Genomic DNA, 20,369 nt, shown 5'->3' with positions numbered 1-20,369 from the left:
ATGGTTTTATTTATACAACACAACACAATGCAAATACTTTTCGTTCAGTTAAATGTATTCAGATAAAAACGCGAAGTTTTTTTTGATTTCGTTTTGTCGAAAACACTCGTGGCCCTTTTATTATTTAAGCTAGTATACACATAATCTATCGCTCCGGGAAACCTATTTTACACATATTGATGGAAGAATTACTGGAAAAAACTTACCCAAAAAGTCACAGCCGAAAACACAATATCTTTTCGGAAAATGACTCATGTTATTATCAAATAAGAAACTTACTACGCAATAAGAAAATAACTTAAAAGTCAACGAAAACTTAACAAGAAACAAAACAAAACAACAAACAAAACACAACAAGAACTACGGTAACGAATAACTAACAAATTAACAATAACTTTAATAATAACAGGATATAATTTCGAAAAGAGAGCGCATAAACATTCAAACGATAGAGCGTTAGAGTTTACAATGGCGGCAATGGCGGCCCCTTTGACAAGTCAACCAAGATGGCCGCCAATTTAGTTCTTGACCACTGGTCTGAGGTCGCTGTAGTGCACGGAAAAGTAATGACATATGTAAGTGTGCCCCTCTGACATGCTAATGACAGGCATGTAGATTGAATAGGGGTGCCATAATTAATTTCAGGTATGCCAAAATATAAACAAAATATTCTAATTATAAATAAACCTGCGTAAGCTCACCCATAAACTTGAGATTTTGTCATTTCGTAGACCTCACGCTAACTCTAGCGCTTCTAGCGGGCTAATTCAACACGAACTAGCGTTTCATTCGACTGAATGATTTTTTTTAATTATTCCAATTTGTTTGAAATAATTCTTTTATATGCGGCCGTTTTTTATATTAGCCGCCATCTCTAGTCACTAGCAAATTAATGTTTTATATCTTGCTTCTGCATCTATTATGCGAGTAGTACGTAAGAAAGCAAAGCGCCAGTTGGGTCAATTACGTATTGATCTCGTAAACCAGTAGGTGGCAGCACACGCTGAAGATGGATTTATTTTCTTTGACAATTTACAAAACTAACCAAAAGAAGCAAAAATATACTTATTTCGCCCCTTCCTACAAAATTAATTAAAACTGTTTTTCTGAACATGTGTTTCAGATGTTATAGTTTAGATTCAATAATTTATTAGCATTGAATCAAAAACGGCCTTAACTGCGATGTCAGCCAGCCATCAATAATGTAAAAAACATATGTTTATAGGTCCTACTAAATTGCATAATATTTTGCATAAAAACCCATAGCGTTTATTTCACGGGCACGCCGTGAAATGTGATGTGACTCTCAGCATTACCTGCATAATTATTAATTATAACATTTGAGTCAATTAAACTCAATTTTCGCAGAGTTCAGTAATGGCTGGCGAAAACGGAGTATGTCGTGACAAAACGGTGAAAATAATATGAATTGGACAACTTTTGAACAAATTGCTAAAGGGTGTAAAAGTTGCAGCATGCATGCTTAACAGAGTCTCACCAAGTTCGGTATGTAGTTTAAAAAGCTAGTATAATTATGCAATCTCAGCTTTTTCACGGTTGCGAATTTTCACATAACCTATAGATGCCTTTGTGATGACTATATATAAAGTAAGTTATTGTATCCTAAATGAATGCAATTAATTATGATACTAACCATACTATTGTGGAATAAAATTATCAATCAAATATAGTAATAAACTAATCTTTTAATGAATTAAATGATTAAATACTTATTTCGCGCAATACCCAAATTAGATTCTTTGCAATTAAGCTTTAATACAAAATTTTCCTATACGTCACTTTTTTATTGGAAATAATTTTATGATTTTTTTTTTTATAAAAAGAAAAATATTTTAGTGACCAATAAAAATGACTTTACCTAAGTGGGCTGGCCCAACAACATTCTATTATATAGGGACTGCCTATATTATGTGTTGTTGCTGTGACCCTGTGACTGGGCACACATATATACATGAGACAAATAAAATATGAAATTGTAGTTAAAATTTAAAGTAAATAACTATATCACCCTTCTTTTACCTGACTGCCCGAAGGAGGGTTAATGTTTTCGAGCTTATGTAAATGTATGTATGTCATTCTTTGGTCTCCAGCTGGAGTCTAAACGCTGAAAGGATTTTAATATGAGGTATCTGTATTTGTCATTACTGGTATGAGTGTCATAGGCTATATAATATTTCAAATATGGCGTTGGCAAAACATGGCGGAGGAATGATTTTTTTTTTTTGTATTGTAACAAATGGGTATCAAATAAAGCTAATAATTAGCCCATTCATAATATATGGGGTTATAATATTTTTAATCTACATTTCACAGTAAATATAATATAAAAAATACAAAATAAAACATTAAATTAAAAAATCAAAAACCCTGACTGCCATAAAAACTAAAATAAAAAAAATCGGTTTAACGGTTTAGATGTAAAGATTTAAAATCTTACAAACAAACAAACTTACAAACTTTGGCAGCTATGCGTGGTTTTAGAATGGGGACACCACCACACTGATCTATCAGTTTCACTACAGAATGACATTAAACACTCCTAATTTGGAAAGTATAGCAAAATTTTTCAGTATTATTTTCAAATTGTAACTTTGTGCAAAATACTCAGTTTCGTTTAAAACAAGTAAAAATACTAGGTAATTTTTGCGCCGTGAAATATTAAAATGTTTGGTATTATTTATAAATGAGGGGATGATATTTCAAATGTTTTCGTATGCATTGAGTATAGCTGAAAAACGATGAGCTCTTAGAATTTGATAGGTCTCTAGGTTCAAAGTTTAGTCTATAATAAGGTGCTTTGGGGTAATTCCACGTGGATTTTTGATGAGTTGACATGACGTTTGTAATTTCGTTAATTACTCCGAGTTGGTATATTATATTTAAAGTCTTAGGATATTTCTGTCGTTTCCACTAATCGATCTTATATACTATATAAAAAAGTTTCTAAAATATGATCGATTTATGGAAATATTGGTATTCAAAAACTAGTTACTTATTTTTTTTGCACAGGGGCTATTTCGGAATATAGCGGGGTTATTCTGCGTGTTATTGAAAGGTGGACTTTATTATAATTTGGCTCAAGGTTCATATTTCTTTTTAGGCTGAAATTACCCCATTCATTTTTATTTTTTATTTCGTTAGTAATATCCACAGTTACAGATTTTTTCAATATCTGTATTCCGAAATAACCCCACAAACGCAATGTGGTTCTCAAAATTTGCCGCAAAGGAATATTAAATCTACATATATTATAGAACAAAGCTGGATTAGTTACACCATTTATAACTCTTGAACAGCTGGACAGATTATTATGATCTTTGATGTGTGGATTGTAGATTTTGTCTCCGCCCCGAATAGCAGAATAGGGGGAGAGGAGCGAAGCCGCGGGAATATACTAGTAAGTATATAAAACAATTAGAAATGCCATGTCACTTTAATATTTTGAACTAGATTTTACCCGCGGCTACGCTCGCGTGAATCATAAACATTCAATGAAGCAAGCAATCAAGCAAGCATGCTAGCAAGCATTTAAGCTAGCTTGCAAGCAAGTATGCAAGCAAGCAAGCATGCAAGCAAACATTTAAGCAAGCTTGCAAGTGAGCATGTTTCGCTCGCGTGAACCATAATCATTTCAAAGAAGCAAGTATGCAAGCAACTAAATAAAGTTCATGCTACATCGTTTTGATAGCCGAAGTATCAGGTACGCTACCCTGTTCGACACACTGGAGATCTCTTTAATGTTGTTAGAGAGGGATCTATTAACAAGGAACCCTACGCCACCCTGTGATGTTTGATCATCCTCGCGGAAGTACAGAAGGTGGCCCGAGTCTAAGATGATGGTGCCCTCTCTATGTATTTCACTTAACTCCTGAATATGCCACCCTTATGTTCTCCAGCTCCACTTCCAACTGCGCTAGAAGAGTCCTAAAAGTCCGTCCGTTCTAGGTAGCCAGGGTCAGTTTACTTAGGTAGCCTTGGATCGACCGGGATTCTTAGCATCCTCTGCCCTACCGTTACCATGAACGCTACTATGGCAAGGAATAGCGGGGCGACCGGGAACTGGGGGCCATCTCTTTGCCGTGCGCTTAATTCTGGTAGGGGTTTGCCCATAATCCCCACACTGGGCATGCGAGTTGGCGATCGTAGGGCACAGTTTATTGCACCGCCGATGCTGCAGCCAATCCGGGGCCCGGGGACTTAACTGTGCCGATTTTGGCTGCGCTATGCCGCAATCAGCCAGCTGCCAGAGCCCAGTCTGTCAGACGGCAGGGTGCACCACGGGCAGGTAAGGTTGGCTTGGGGTCCATAGATGGAGGTTGGCACCACAAATAAAAAAATGTAAATCTTGAAAAGTTGAAAGTTTGAATACCTCAGACAATTACCATACTAAAGTAAGCTGGGGTTATTTCGGGAATCACTTCACTGGAATAACCCCTAAAGGGGTAATTCGGGAAAAAAATTAAACTATAGCTAGGCCTTTTAGACTGACACAGTCATTCGCAAAAAACGATTATTTGTCATAACATTAATAGTTCAATCTTGTAACTTATCAGGTTTTAGAGTTAGCGGTGTTGGGGTTATTTCGTATTTAACTTTTTGGCACGAAAATGCACTCGACCCAAAAAAATATATATTGCACGTCCAACCGATGTCAGCGCCTCGCATCATCTGGAGAGACGCGAGGAGCGGTAAATGGGGCGTCCATTTAAGTGCTGCCAGTGGTTAAACATCAACACGTTTAGGAGAAATTTTAAATAAATGGAATAACCCCGTTTACGGAATTACCCTAAAGCACCTTACCTTTTTTTTTTATTCGACTGGTTTTTTTTTTACTGTTATAATATAAGGTACTAACATTGGGAGAGATTACTATTGTGCTAATATATATTTTTAATCTACATTTTATTTTAACAGTGGATGAAGCCAGTGTAATCAAGCGCCTCAATCTTCTGAGTCTCAGCGGCCCTGCCAATGGTAACTGCTGCTCGTGCTGCGGAGTCGGCCCCTTTGAGTCCCGGCAGCAGCAGACGGCACATTACAAGAACCACTGGCACACTCACAACTTAAAGAGGAAGCTGTTTGGCAAATTACCACTTACGCTGAGACAGTTCACCTCCAGACAAGGTACCGATTACGTACTCATATAGCTTGCATACAGGGAAGCTATAAAGGTAAAGCTTTCCCTGTAGCTCCTATATCATTGGCTTTCCCATATAGCCCAAATAGAGAAACACCATGTTCATTTATGGCAAAAAATGTGTAATCATTCTTATAATTCAATTAAACTTTTGGAAAAAATATAGCTCCATCGAAACTACCTATCGATGACACCGCCAATGTCGAGGTTGAAAAAGACACTATCGGTTGGCCGTTGTAAGGTAGCTTCGGTGTTTGGTACTCGGGTGAGAACCAAAAATAAACAATACAAACATAAATTTAGTTAAAATCATTCTTATAAACGTTTAAAGAGGAAAAATTCAATGTCACCCTGAAATATAATATAATAAAAAATAAAATAAAATAAAAGTTTATTTCTATTTTGGTTCTAGATTCTCTTCTTTAGCAACATAAGCAATGTAGTAGTAGGTTGCTGGGTTGGATACTTTTAGGGGCTGTTTCACCATCCATTGACTAGTGTTAACTGACGGTTAAATGTGATGACGTCTCCGTCTATTCGAACAAAACAAATAGAGACGGCATCACATTTAACCATCAGTTAACAGTAATCAATGGATGGTGAAACAGCCCCTTAGCATAACAACATCCATACGGTAATTTGGACAATCCCAAATGTAGCAGAATATTTTAGTATCTGTTATTTTATTGTTAATTACTGTAACAAACTACCCGAATGGCATCATAGATATCTGTTACATAGGATATCAGACACTTATGGGTGTTGAAACAGGCCATGGATCTACTACCTTTTTTCCCCAGATGCAGATGACAACTCCAGCGTGTCTGGCAGCGACTCCGAGACTGAGGGCACCAGTGGCCCCGCCACAGACTTGTTCGCCGCAGCTACTCGCCACTGTAAAGCCTTCTTTACCAACGGCCGGGGACAGGTCTTCTGTATCTATAGATGCGTGCTTCATCATAAGAAGGCAAGTTCACATTGATATCCATATGTCATTACATCATCAACCTGTGTCAATCCTTCCTGTTCATAATAGGCTTTTAAACTTTTATGGCACGCACACTGAGCTCACTGAGCTCTTCCTCTGTCGTCATTTGTTGTGCTAACAATATCATCGCCCACCCAGCTGGCACCTAGAGCGCCCTACGTCACGTATTTTGACACGCGGTTTTCATTCAAGAACTGGTCGGCCAGTGGCGGTATCAGACCCTATACGTACCCACTACGAAGTACAAAATTCGAACTTCGTATGTTGCCGGGCGCCGGGACGCTTGTATTATTTCACACTTCTCATTCAGAAAAGTAACTTTTCCTCCCTGACGAGAGGGATCAAATTGCAACTTTTCTGTGCAAAAGCAATTTTTTTGAAGTTGATAATTGTAAAACTACGCTATTTTCTATGCTGGTTGCTCTTTAATTATATTTATAATTGTTTCATTTCAATTTTCGTTATACTCGGTGTGAAAAGTTGTAGGTATGAGTCACTCGGGAGTAAAATTATTTTAATCTTGGGCGTTAACACTCGAATCCCTCATTACGCTCAGGATTTTACTTTAGAATCTCTCGCTACACTCAGGATTCTATTGTAGAATTCTTCGCTACATTTCGGACTACCTCGCCGTAAATACATCATTTTACTCCCTTGTGACACAAATAACTATTTAAGTAATAGGAGAGTGAGAGGGACGGTCCGATACGAAATTCGATTTTTCGAATTTCGTAGTAGCCCCCCCAGTTCTGCGGCATACATGTATGACCTGCTGCAGTTTGCCATTTCAGCAATGTTGATATTGTCCAATGCTGAAGAGTGCTGGTAGTTTAGCAGCACTAGCGTAGATGTCATGTACCACCACTGTACCACCAACGGTTTTTTTTAGCTGTTAACTTCATTGGCGAGATGGAACTGGGAAAATAATGAAGTACGGATGGTAGTGCATTATAATTTTCCATCTGGAAAAGTCGGATCTTAGTTGGAATACGGCGGCAGCCGAAGTGACAATCAATTATTGTATTAAATGAGCGTCATTTTCACATCTATTAATATGCATAATTTAGGGGCTGTTTCACCATCCATTGATTAGTGTTAACTTAACTGGCGGTTAGGTGTGATGCCGTCTCTATTTGTTTTGTTCGAATAGACGGAGACGGCATCACATTTAACCGTCGGTTAACGCTAATCAGTGGATGGTGAATCAGCCCCTGTGTCAAATGTCTAAATAAAAAAATTACGGCTGTATGATCGCGATGAGTTCTTAAAGCTAGTTCTCTCAGAGAACGATAAATACGAAATTGTCCGATCAAGTACGATGGATGAAGTTTGCTCGCTTGATAAAAAAATATTCAAAGCTTCGGAAGCGCTGACAGCGGTGGCGCAGCACGCGCGCGCGAAGGTGGTACCGGTTGTAATATTCGAACTAACATGAACGAGCCCGCATATACCGCGCCACGCTTATTTCTATGCGGACTCTTTCATGTTCGCTCGAATATTACAACCAGTACCGCCTCCGCGATGCGCCGCGCCAGTCCGCCACCGCTGCCAGTGCGTTTCAAGCTTAAGTTAAAAGAGAAAAGCTGTGTTGAGAGATACCGCTCTTCCAAGTATATGTATTAAGTACCTTATTCTATTGATCAAGGTGAAATGATTCTCTATTTATTGATTCTGTTATTGCAACTCATATTTTCATCACACTTGCTCGTAAACAGTGTCGTAATCGTAACATGCAGGCTACCTTGGTTGCAACCCCCCAAATAAAACCCTCGACCTTAATGTGCTTGTCATGAAACCCGTGGTCGGTAAATGAGTCATTGCGCGTACTAATTTTCTTGTCATGAAGCCCAAGGTCGGTCAATGAGTGTGATACTGCATGGCGTGCAGGAGCGCGGCGCGCGCACGTCGGGCACATGCTGCGTCGGCGCGGAGCTGGCTCTGCCAAGAGCGTAATCAGCGGTATCGGCAATTATTTAAAGAATATTAGTTTTTCTTTTACAAATATACAATTTGACTAGCAAATGTGATGAAAAACATTGTATGTCGCACGGGCGGTACTAGAATTACGAACATCGACTCATTAAAGAGACTCTCGTTCGTAATTCCTTATTTGCCGCCCTTAAGACTCAATGTACTATTATCCCCTATAGGAGGAGTTATCGACGGACGGGGACGGGCGCGCTTGGATTGAGCGTTGCTCGCGGCTCGCCACACCGGGCTTCCAGCGCTGGGCCGTGTTCATGGTCTCCGGGGGACACTTCGCCGGCGCTGTCTTCTCAGGTCATTGCCACTATATCCGACCGCGATTAGAATAGGAATGGGAAGTGCCGCAAGTTGGAACCAGCTTCCTGGGGGGTCAATCAACATTTTAGTGTTGTTATTCTGTCCCAGGACAACGCAGGAGACATCAGTACCACTACCATGAGTTTACAGTGACCGTACTCGATAGCGACGGCGTAAATTATTTGTATGGAGAATTGTACAGCGCCTCTACAAATAATTTACACCGTCACTATCGAGTACGGTCACTGTAAACTCGTGGTAGTGGTACAGTGATATTATTATACAGATCTGTTCACTCACGAAGGCGCGCCCCTCCACAGCTAATTATCAATGTGCATGTCTTAGTCTCAGTGTGCGTGACTGACGGTACGCTTGCGACTGAGGATACGTTCGAGCTACGCACACATAGACTTGTCTTACGGATACGTTTACAACTACAATTATAAAATGTGGAGTGGCGCGCCTTCGCGAGTGAACAGATCTGTACTTGCTCAGAAAAATGTTTGCAATGTTATACTAAAAGCATACTTAGGAGATGAGTCATGAAGGAATTGTCTTAAAACTGTCACAAATTCTAACATAGTGGATTTGTAGCCCATAAAATCAAACTTTTAATAAGTGACCCGGGAGGCGTTACCATGGCAACCAGTTACACTTTAAAACGTTGATTGGCCCTGGGAGAGCATTCCCGGAGCGGCAACCTCATAAATAAGTGACCATTTCTGTACCTTGTTGCTTTCAGTCGTTACACAATTTCATATGGCTTTTCAAACATGACGTTAAAGTGACAAGGTGCAAAAGTGATCACTTATTTATGAGACTGTACGGTCGAGTGTAAAAATATGAACTTATCCAAAGTTTCAAAAATAAGTAAGTACCACAGGCTTTTATTCCGCCGCAATAAGGTCGTAGTAACATATTTTTGAGTGGTTCGAATAGATACTTATTTTTGCACTTGACTGTACATATAACTTAGATATCGGTTACACGCTCATGACGACAGAATTACCGTTTAACCCTTTCAGACTGACGGACTGACGATCCAGACTGAAGAAAAACATATTGCTTTTGTGATAAAGTATTATTTATTTATATGCAAATAAGTAACGTATACACTACAAAATAAGTAGCTAAGTAGGTAAATACCTATATTTAGACACTTGGCGGTCCGAGGCTAGGCCTTCCGCGGTCAGGATGCGGATCTATTGCCGACCCTTGCCTTACTCGTACGATATATTGTGAGTGGTGTAGGAGGCGCCGCGGTGATCCACAAGACGCACCACTCGTATGTGACGCGGCGAGGGCAGGGGCAGGCGCAGGCCTCGCGGGACCAGCACGGCAACGCGCCAAAGTCCGCCGGAGCCAGCCTCCGGAGATACAATCAGGCGCAGTTCATAGAGGTGAGCTGAGTGAAGCACCTAAGAGCGTGTTCAGACTGGTGGGAACCGCGTGGTTTCAAAATCGCGCGATCCCCGCACGGTTTGAAACGCAAAAATGTGTACTATTCAGACACCGCGGTTGTTTAGCGATTGGCGTTTCAGTTTCAAGATGGACTTCGAATAGGAAATATTGTTTCTGTGGTTGTTTACAATAAAGAAAATGATAAAAAGGTGATACTGGGTGCATCCACTAGTTTTGTGACCGATTCAAACATGGCTATTTCGTAAAAAAAAATTCAGGGTACCTCCCATAGACATAGAGTGGGGGTGATTTTTTTTTCTCATCCAACCTGTGGGGTATCGTTGGATAGGTCTTTTAAAACCATTAGGGGGTTACTAAAACGATTTTTCGATTCAGTGATATGTTTGCGAAATATTCAACTTTAAAGTGCAAATTTTCATTAAAATCGAGCGTCCCCCCCCTAAAATCTAAACCGGTGGGTGGAAAAATTGGAAAAAAATCAGGATGGTAGTAAGTACATCAATTATTCAAGGAAAACTATAACGGCTAAGTTTGCTTGAAAATTATCAGTAGTTTATGAGTAAATAGCAGCCTAAGGTATAAAATATACCTTAACTTGGAAGATTCCGTATAAAATACGAAATCCTTAGAAAAATATTACTTAATTTTTTCGTAATGGCTACGGAACCCTATTTTGGGCTTGTTTGACACGCTCTTGGCCGGTTTTTTATTTTTGACTCATACCTTCCAAACAGGTGCTTAATTAATATACTCAGCGGCATAAAATTTGGCCCATTTTATACACAATTACTATTTATCCACAACACAAGATACGATATGGTAGGAAATAAAATAAATAAAAATAGGGGCATTGTCGTCCCGGCTGATAGAGACCTCAGGAGACCCCAGAGCTGGCGCTTACCTCTCCCAGCGAATTTCTCTGACTGTACAGAGAGGTAATACCGCCAGTGTGCTGGGGTCTATGCCGCAGGAGGGCCTCTTAGATGGTGTTTTCTTTTTATAGTTAGGTATATTTATGTAGTTTTTATTAATTCAAAATTACCTATTACTGGATACATTTTAGGGCCAGATTTTTGCCGCTATGTGGGCAAAGCCACGGGCACAAGCCATGAAGATAAAATCATATACTTACGTATCTTTTCTAGCACGTACAAGACATCATATCTAGCTGGGCCGAGGATCTAGCGGGGTGCTCCATAATCCTGTACCGAGCCGTCGGCCCTATCAACCAGGGAGCCCTATTTGGGAAGACCTCTCCCCTCTCCAAGGATGACCCTCGTATCAGGGTGCTCCCCTTCCCCACCAGGAAACCCACGTATAAGGAGATACAGAGGGTGCACGAGACAGTAGCTAGCGTTGAGGTCTATGGTAAGTACGTGTACCTTATTGTATGCTAGTGATAGTCCTTGTAGAACCAGTTTTGTGTACAATTCGACCCAGAGAGGTTTTGCCCGCATTTACCCCTTAGTTCGTTGGTTTCTAATCTTTTGCAATCTACCCTTGAAAATTTTAGTAAATTGTCAATTATACCTCAGAAGATTGATTCTCTTGCCACATGGCAAGAGTTAAACAAATGGTTGATGAACATAATATTAGATGAGAAGCAGTCACACAACATTATAGGTATTTCATCCAGTTACCCTTTGGACGATTTACAGTTTTACACCAGTGCTTTAGTTACTCTGTTGCAGATGGACAGAAAAATAGGATATTTGTCAGAAGGCATTCTCGTTATGGCCAATACACGTCAAATAAAAATAAAGGAACTTAAGAAACTTACCAATGCTTTCGCGGACTGGAATTTGCCCACGAGCTGCATTTCCCAACTTTGCCCTGCCGTAAAACCTAATTTCCAGTTAGATCATGGTGATGCCTGACGTTTCTTTTGAAAAAGTCTTTTACAAAATGCAAGCTACTATAACTTGATTTTGTTTTTAACCACTTAGATACGATGGAACTCTTCCAAAAAGCCTTAATAGCGTCGACAACAAGGCCACCGGCGAAAACTAACTCTGACACTAGTATAGAGCGCGGAAAGAAGACACAGAAGAGCCCATGCAAACCCATAGACAGGGCAAAATCAAGGTAAAAACATATCTTACTAACCCGTAGTAAGTAAAATCTATTCACAATAATTATGTATTTGCGTAATAATTTTTTTGACAATTGCAGCTAGTTACAATTAATTTCAAAAATTAGCGATAATAATCAATTTTACAAAAACATTTATTTTAACATTGTAACCATTCCTATTTTAGAGAGCGCCCTCCCAGAGACCTACCCACCCAAATGCTGTCAAGCGAGGACGAAGGGCCCTGTTACATTGACTCCGAAACACCAGTCGGATGGATAAAGACGCTCTCCGAACAGACTTCTAAAGGCATCATCACTAACTCCCGCAAAGATTTAATACATGACGTAATTGTGGCACGACCCGTTAGCTCCGATAGTGAAGGAGAGAAAGTACAGGAAAAGAAAGAAGTCAAGAAAAAGAAGAAAAAGAAAGAAGACAACAAGGAGGAGAAGAAAGGAGGGATAGAAAAGAAGCAGCCACCGAAGATAGCTAGTAATGTGAAAAAGGTAAGTACTTTCTGACGATGCATGGCGAGGCAGATTAACTTTGTAGAAATAAAAAAGTTTAGTTCAGAGGGCAGTCAAAGCTGGCCAATAGATATTCTAGGTGGGCAAAATTTTTAAGTCTCAGGCGGCCCGGGTCACTACTTCTAGCCTTTGGGTCCCGTGGGCCTTGCACGTGGCCCGCCTTGTTATAGTTTGTCCCGTATTTTTTTTTATTTCCTGAAACTGAAATTTTGACATAATTTCTGTTTTTCAGATGTGGAAACTGATATCAGGCGAGGAGAACTCCCTGGAGACTATCTTGGAAACGTGGGAGGGTTCCTTAGAGGAGGCGTGCAACATTAAAGATCCGGTTGATGGCAACACTGCGCTGCATAAAGCCGCCATAGCTTCTAAACCGGAGATGGTCACGTAAGTTTATATTACGCTAAGTCTCAAGATGCAGTAGGAATATGGAATTGAACCAATTGGGCTTTTGGCACTATTTGTAACTTTTTTTTAATTGTAACAATATGAGTACTTATCAAATGAAAGCTGAGTATGAATTAAAAACAAATACTTATAAAAAAAACCAACAGTCTTAAAAATAATTTTATAAAACTAAAAAGGAATAAAACAAGTGTAGCAATTTAAAACTTTGTTAAGTAAATTAAACTTCAACAGTGAGGACTCATTCAAAATCGTGAACAGCTCAAAAATTCCCAGTAATATAGGTTCCGACTGTTAAAGTTCTAGTTACTTAACAGAGTTTTAGACCATTAGACTTGTTTTTCGTTTTAAGATTTGTTTAAAGTTTTTTAAAGCAGTCAAGTTTTTTTTTATTAGTTATTTAAACTATTTTTTTTTACTAGAGTCCCCTTTTTGTATTATAGTGTTAGGGCTTACGCTAGCTGGCGCGGGTGCACGGAGCGGGCGTAACGACTGCCGGCCCGGGTACAGATAAAATCCGTCGTACGCGTACAGTTAGCGCTGCTCATTCTATTTTTCAATAGGCGTCCACCCGCTTCGTGCAAACCGCGTCATCTAGCGTAGGCCCTTATGGTCTCATGTACCGTACTGTTATGTATGTCCTTTAGTCAAATCCTGTCCGTCGGCGGAGACCCTTGTTTGAAGAACAACCAACTGCAGACTCCTTACGCGGCGGCACCGCAACAGGACACCCGGATAGCCTTCCGGTTATTCCAGGCATTGCATCCGGACAAGTACAACTATTCTAAGGTAACTATAATAGGACCAGTTATTGTTTTAGCATTTTTATGACAGTTCACCAGAATGACATCAGAGAAACAACAATCCAATCGATCTATCTTGTAACTACATTTATAGAGAAATTATTATTCGTATATATTTATTAATTTGTATGTATGTACGTATGTAAACTCTTTATTGTACAAAAGAAAATTAACAAAATACAACTGACAAACTTTAAGATACTTGTACGAAGGCGGACTTATCCCTTATTTGTTACGGGGATCTCTGTAAAGCAAAGCGGGCCAAACCCAGGCCCGCGAGCCAGAAATCGGCCCGTCAAGGCATTTGAATTTGCCCGCCAAAACGTGTTGATCGGCCAGCCGGCTATTAGCACGACTAATTTTTGTAGTTGAAAGAGGTGGCCAGGTACCGTTTCGGACTTCAAAAAATTTGCCCACCTAAAAAGTCTATTGGCCATCCTTGTTGTAAAGCTTAGTCGTTCTCTAAAAGGACGTCAATTGTGAGTCGTCATTTTCATTTTTGGGCGACGGTAATCTAATCACCAACATTAACAACATTGGAACCGTCTGCTCGTTTGTCTGCTATTTATTACATAAAAAAATCGTATATCAAAGCGCCTGAACCTAAAACCTAATATTGCAACCATTTGCAATTTAAGAGCGCTTCCTGCTGAGCTGGCAACGTTGCTTTTTGTTACTTTTTCTCGATTATTCCATAAAAATTGAATGAAAATTAAAAATGTGGTCTGATAGAACTGTTCTAAATATAACTTAATGTGTCTACTCCAATAATTATTCGTGATAGACTTTTATATTCCAAAAAATAAACAAATTAGCTTGAAAAATATCGCATAGTAGACAAACGCGTTCGGTCCATCTGATGGCAAGCAAGAAACTACATGGCAAACAACAACTTATAGACTTTAATGCATGATTTTTTTGTGTAATTTCCTAATATTTATATTAATACAGGGCAACAACCCGCGACTCCGGCCGCGTAGTATTCGTTTATGGCTATCCCGCGGGAACTATGAAATTTTCCGGGATAAAAACTATCCTATGTCCTTCCCGGGACTCAAACTATCTGTATAGAATTTCATCTAGATTGGTTCAAGACGTGATTGAGTAACAAACATCCAAATCTCAAACATTCTTCATTTCACATTTATAATATTATCAGTAGGATTAATTTTTCGATATAAAGCCACGAGCCATTAAAATATGCGATGTAGATCTGCATAATAATGCATTTAAGGGTTAAAATGCTGAACTAAGTTTAGAGTCAAAGTCTAAATATCTTTATTCAATTTAGGCTGTAACAAACACTTATGACTTATGATTAAAATCTACAACCATTCGGAAAAGTCTCTGTTGAGAAGAATCCGGCAAGAAACTCCACAAGATAAAATTGGTTTTAAGTTTTGAGTTCAAAAGTCTAACAACTTTTAAAGAAAAGAGAAGAAGGCGCAACAGAAGAAGGCAAAGCGGCAGAGAGAAAAGGAGAAGCAAGTGGAGAAGATAAAGACGAACAATTTTTTGCAGCTCACAGACTTGAGAATAATTTTTTTATAAGTAGGTATTTAAAAATAAAATCTAGTAGACGTCGGAAATATTTTTCTTTTTTTTATTATGAGAGGGAGATAAATGAGCAATTGGGTCATCTGGTGAGAAATTATCATCAAAATCATAATAAGTATCTGTTTGCCTTTAGCGAAAAGCTCAAATTTCGAGTCTAATTTCTCACTAAAATCCGGCTTTCACACGACCCTCTGCGTAAGAGGCCATTATGTCAAACCACTGGGGTGCCGTGGCTTTTTCTCCTACCTGCGTACACCTGTGAGCTCAATGGGTGACTGAAGTTCCCAATCTGAACTGGGCCAGCGTGGTAACTAGTCATCTCAATCTGAGAGGAGGCCTGTGCACAGCAGTACTATGACGTGTACCTATTGTTTATGCCGGAAATGGTGGTAAAAACAGGTTTTTTTTATATTTCATCACACTTGCTCGTAAACAGTGTCATAACATGCAGGCTACCTTGGTTGCAACCCCCCAAATAAAACCCTCGACCTTAATGTGCTTGTCATGAAACCCGTGGTCGGTAAATGAGTCATTGGCCGTACTAATTTTCTTGTCATGAAGCCCAAGGTCGGTAAGTGAGTTTGATACTGCATGGCGTGCTGGTCTGCTTAGTGCAGGAGCGCGGCGCGCGCACGGCGGGCGCATGGTCAGGCTGGGGTAGGGCGGCGCGGAGGCTGGCGCTGCCAAGAGCGTAGTCAGCGGTATCGGCAATTTTTGAAAAAATATTAGTTTTTCTTTTACAAATATACAATTTTACTCGCAAATGTGATGAAAAACATTGTATGTCGCACGGGCGGTACTAGAATTACGAACATCGACTCATTAAAGCCTCAACTTCGGCTTCTAATAGACTCTCGTTCGTAATTCCTTGTTTACCGCCCTTAAGACACAATGTACTATTACAATTTTCATTTTCTGACAGTTGCATTTTTATTATAAATTGCTCTTACCATTTTTAACGTCTTTTTGGCATCTTAATAATTTTAAGAGGCGATATTTTTTGTATCGTTTTTTGATGATTTTTCCTTTAATCAGACCAATAACTTTGCTTACAATACATTAGCACCACAGTTTGGGAACAAAGACTAGACAACATGTTTTTCATCTACATCCTAAGTAAACATTACTTCCCGATCATTAATCAAACAATTATATCCCTCTCAGTTAACACGACCTACTATATTTTTATACAATGTTATTTCACATGTTATGCTTCAAATTTCTCACGAGAATTCCAACAAATATCCAAAGACAAAAGTGTGAAATCACACATCCATACTAATATTATAAATGCGAAAGTGTGTTTGTGTGTTTGTCCGTCTTTCACGCCGTAACGGAGCGACGGATTTACGTGATTTTTGGCATAGAGATAATTTATGGACCTGAGAGTGACATAGGCTACTTTTTATTCCGGAAAAATGCACAGTTCCCGAGGGAACAGCGCGCGATAACCGAATACCACGCGGGCGGAGCCGTTGGCAAAAGCTAGTAAACAATATGGAAGCGACATCCCTAACTTGTGCTTTGAAAGTAAAATGATGTAAGTAAAAAACAAAGCAGTTTAAATTTAAATTCTGTGACGCATGACACGTGGTCCAAATGTGTGTGAGTTTTTTTGTTGTAGGTACTAACTTTGATATTGATTTGTTTTCTTCTAAAGGTAAAAGCCAATGAGCTTCGATGTTTCCTCTGCGGCAACCAACTGCCGAAAGATGCGTTCCAGTATGATTCATACAAGTTTTGTACAATACGTTGCCTGCAGAACCATAGAAATATAAGACCTTTACAAATGAGTGTGTAGCGATATTTTTATGTATACGTCTTTTAAATGCATTGAATTTGTAAAATTTCAAAACATGTACAATTAAAATACAAACACACCAATATTAATAGTGTACCATGAGTATTGGTCGCAAATACGCTGAGAAGTAACAAAAAGTATGAAAAACATTATTTAGTAGTTAAGTAAAATTCATCGCAAAATTAAACTACTTACCTATAATTGTATGTATTTTGCTAGAAAATGTGTTGGTCAATCAAGTTTGTTACCACATAGCTCGAATAAATAATAAGTCAGGAATAGTAATTGCGTTAGAAAAATGGCCTTGCGTGTCCTAGAAGGCGTGGTTTAAAAACCGTGTTCTGCGCGCCGTCTGACATTGCACCACGCGCCCAAACCAATACCTGCTTTTTTTCTGAATTTTAACCAATCAACAAGCGCGTCAATTTGCAACCTCGAAATTGATTCGTATTTGAATCATAAGTTGTTGGTTTAAAGTATGGCCACTTTTTGTGTGGATTTTGTTTTGAGCTACGCTTCCTGACTTATTATTTATTCGTAGCCATATAGATGAAAATCAGATATGTACCTACCTACATAAATCTACATTTATAGTCACCAAAAAATTGCTTTACCTCTAAAAGCTTTTTCGTATGTAAATTTTTTGGAGTAACATGAACATCAGTCCCTGTGTTGTGATTTCTAATCTGTTGCGTAGAACATAAACTGTTTTCAAATCGTAGTGTATTAATTTAAACCAAGGTATAAAAATTGTGAAATTAAATTGGTCAGTTTTGCAGACCGCGATGACCTTTATGTATAATTGTGAGCTCCAAATTGACGAATATTAGGTATATCAGTAATCCAATGATTTGCTTATGAAAAATAATAGAAAAATTTCGAGTACCTTGTAGTATTACACAGTGACTTTTATGTAACTCAGAGGTTCCCAAAGTTATTTCATTTGACGCCCACTTTGAAAATCAGTTGTTTTGTAGCGCCCCCATTTTTTTAGGGTTCCGTAGCCAAAATGGCAAAAACGGAACCCTTATATAGTTTCGCCATGTCTGTCTGTTATTCCGTCCGCGGCTTTGCTCAGGCACTATCAATGCTAGGAAGTTGTAATTTTGCACGAATATATATGTAAATTGTAAACTATGCGGATAAAATGGTACAATAAAAAATTAAAAAAAGTTTTTTTTTAGAGTTACAATAGACGTAAAGTAGGGGTGTTTTTTTTTCTCATCTAATCTTGTAGTTTGGGGTTGATTCAGTGATTCGTTTGCAAAATATTCAACTTTAAAGTGCAAATTTTCATTAAAGTCGAGCGTCCCCCCCTCTAAAATCTAAACCGGTGGGTGGAAAAAATTGGAAAAATTCAGGATGGTAGTAAGTTAATCAAACTTAGAAGGAAAACTATAACGGTTAAGTTTTCTTGAGAATTATTAGTAGTTTAAGAGTAAATAGCAGCCTAAGGTATAAAATATACCTAAGTACAGTCACCAGCACCAATATCTGACACAACAAGCGTGCATAAATATCTGATACGACTCTATTTCTAGCGCCGGAAGGACGTGTCAGATATTTTTTCACGCTCCGCTGTGGCAGATATTAATGCTGGTGACTGTACCTAAACTTGGAATATTCCGTACAAAATACGAAATCCTTCCTAGAAAAATATTACTTAATTTTTTCGTAATGGGTACGGAATCCTAATTCGGGCGTGTCCGACACGCTCTTGGCCGGTTTTGTTTTTTGTCACCTTAAAAACTTCAATAACATATTAGTCTCGCCTAATGAAGGCACAAAGGTGAAGTTTTTTCTGAGCCCCTTACCGCCCCCCTCTAGGCCTCCAGTGCCCACACAAGGGGGCGTTATCGCCCACTTTGGGAAAGACTGATGTAACTGAATCCATTTTTAATTGAGAACACAATCCAATAATAACGACAGTGCACAAAGTTGGCGTCAAAGAATGAGGGTAGACCAAGCTCGGTGTAAACCCGCAATTGATCAATTGCCTTAATCCACCCGTGAACATGAATGATGTATACGTAACTACATCAAATTATCTATAGTTACGAGTACACCGTTCAACCTAGAAGTAATCGATAATAATAATTAATCGTGAATCACTTAATCCTTCAATAAAATAAAATAAAAATATTTTCGCTTGCTGGTCAGTGGTCTGTGGCCGCGGTATAAGATGAATTGTCCGGATGTAGCATTTTTCTCGTTAACATTTTGGTGAATCTTTTAAAAAAATAAAAAGTATCTATTTTTGGACCAGTAATTAGTGTCTCATGTTGTGTGTAATTGTCAATTTTTTTGTAAAGTTTGGTTTACAATATTAAATTAATTTTGCCATTATTTATTGATATTTAAAAGTATTCGGACTGTTCTGTTATTATACTATTTTAATGAAAGTAACAATACCACTGTTGTACCTACCCATTTAATCCTTTTTCCTGCAATAAATATTTTTATACTAAATCAGTACCGCCTTTTTTTCCTTAAAAAAAATAATCGCGCATCTGCGTTTCTTTAATGTTTGAAATCTCTTTATCCGTTTTTAGCTACTTCTAAACGTATTGTTTTTTCCTAAATAACAATACCAACAATAGGAATGAGCTTTTCTATGCGCGTACGCTCTACAAAATTTTGTAGAAGACACCCTCATTACCATAAAACCTTGCTAATTGACAATAACCCCTAATGAGATCTACATAAAGTTCTCGTAGTACGCAAGCCAAAGTTAGTTTAAGGTGCGTTTCGGTGCGGTGCACATGGCAGTCGCGCGGGCATAGAGTGTGGTTCCGGTGGGGTCGATCACCAGTCGTGTGTGCATGCCTTTACATTCATTCGGCGCATCGCACGCTGGCCGGTTGTACGACGCTCCGCGCCAAAACACGCGTTCGAAATTCGAACTTTAAAAAATAAAAAAACACTTTTTAATTTGACTGTATCAGTGTCGATTAAACATGCGAGAATTTACGCGGGAGTTTAAAACAGAGAATTCAAGTGGATTTTTAAGTGTGCGATGAATTGTTGTTATTTGGAAGAATTAATAAAACTGGAAACATGAATCGGAACGGTTTTGTGAAGTGTTTGTTTTTGGTTTTATCAGCAATCCAAGTTGGTGAGTACATAATTAATTTGCGTAAAATTTTGGCAATTGGCGCTTATTTTTGTTTAACGTATTAATTATAAGAAAAATATGTTGGATTAAGTTTGTATGACATTTTTTTTTATTTAATGATTAAATTACACATGTATACAAAATAATTACTTTTACACGAATTTGTGCTGTTGGTCTCGTAATAATACCTAATTATAATTATTTTGTCTATGTACATACTTATCAAATCATAATAA

General features: G+C 38.6%; 2 protein-coding genes and 1 long non-coding RNA gene across 5 annotated transcripts in view; 2 read left to right on the top strand and 1 right to left on the bottom strand.

The window, feature by feature from the left end:
• Nucleotides 1–20,369, top strand: part of LOC141436853 (kin of IRRE-like protein 3) — a 100,241-nt gene that overhangs the window by 28,754 nt on the left and 51,118 nt on the right. Inside the window, exon 1 of one of the 3 annotated variants that reach the window (XM_074099930.1) lies at nt 19,772–20,133. The exons of 1 other annotated variant lie outside the window; for it this stretch is intronic. In XM_074099930.1, the coding sequence (XP_073956031.1) occupies nt 20,076–20,133 (58 nt within the window). In that variant the 5' untranslated portion in view covers nt 19,772–20,075. Of the gene's footprint in view, nt 1–19,771; nt 20,134–20,369 lie in introns of those variants that run through there. One more of the 3 variants, XM_074099932.1, reaches the window with a different exon arrangement.
• Nucleotides 2,916–20,369, bottom strand: part of LOC141436862 (uncharacterized) — a 281,086-nt gene continuing 263,632 nt past the window's right edge. The window contains exon 2 of the long non-coding RNA XR_012452344.1: nt 2,916–4,821. This is a non-coding gene — a long non-coding RNA (uncharacterized lncRNA). The remainder of the gene's footprint in view (nt 4,822–20,369) is intronic.
• On the top strand, nt 4,941–19,490 carry LOC141436857 (tRNA endonuclease ANKZF1-like). The gene is given in 11 exon segments (XM_074099939.1): nt 4,941–5,145; nt 5,959–6,125; nt 8,297–8,426; nt 9,681–9,829; nt 10,997–11,219; nt 11,798–11,936; nt 12,110–12,431; nt 12,685–12,839; nt 13,505–13,690; nt 15,091–15,195; nt 16,874–19,490. Coding segments are annotated over 9 exon segments (1,464 nt in total). The 5' UTR covers nt 4,941–5,145; nt 5,959–6,125; nt 8,297–8,386; the 3' UTR covers nt 17,019–19,490.

The sequence above is a fragment of the Choristoneura fumiferana genome, chromosome 17 (assembly GCF_025370935.1).
Source record: "Choristoneura fumiferana chromosome 17, NRCan_CFum_1, whole genome shotgun sequence".
Classification (NCBI taxonomy): domain Eukaryota; kingdom Metazoa; phylum Arthropoda; class Insecta; order Lepidoptera; family Tortricidae; genus Choristoneura; species Choristoneura fumiferana.
The sequence above is the reverse complement of the archived record's forward strand: the minus strand, read 5'-3'. Positions and strand labels throughout refer to the sequence as shown.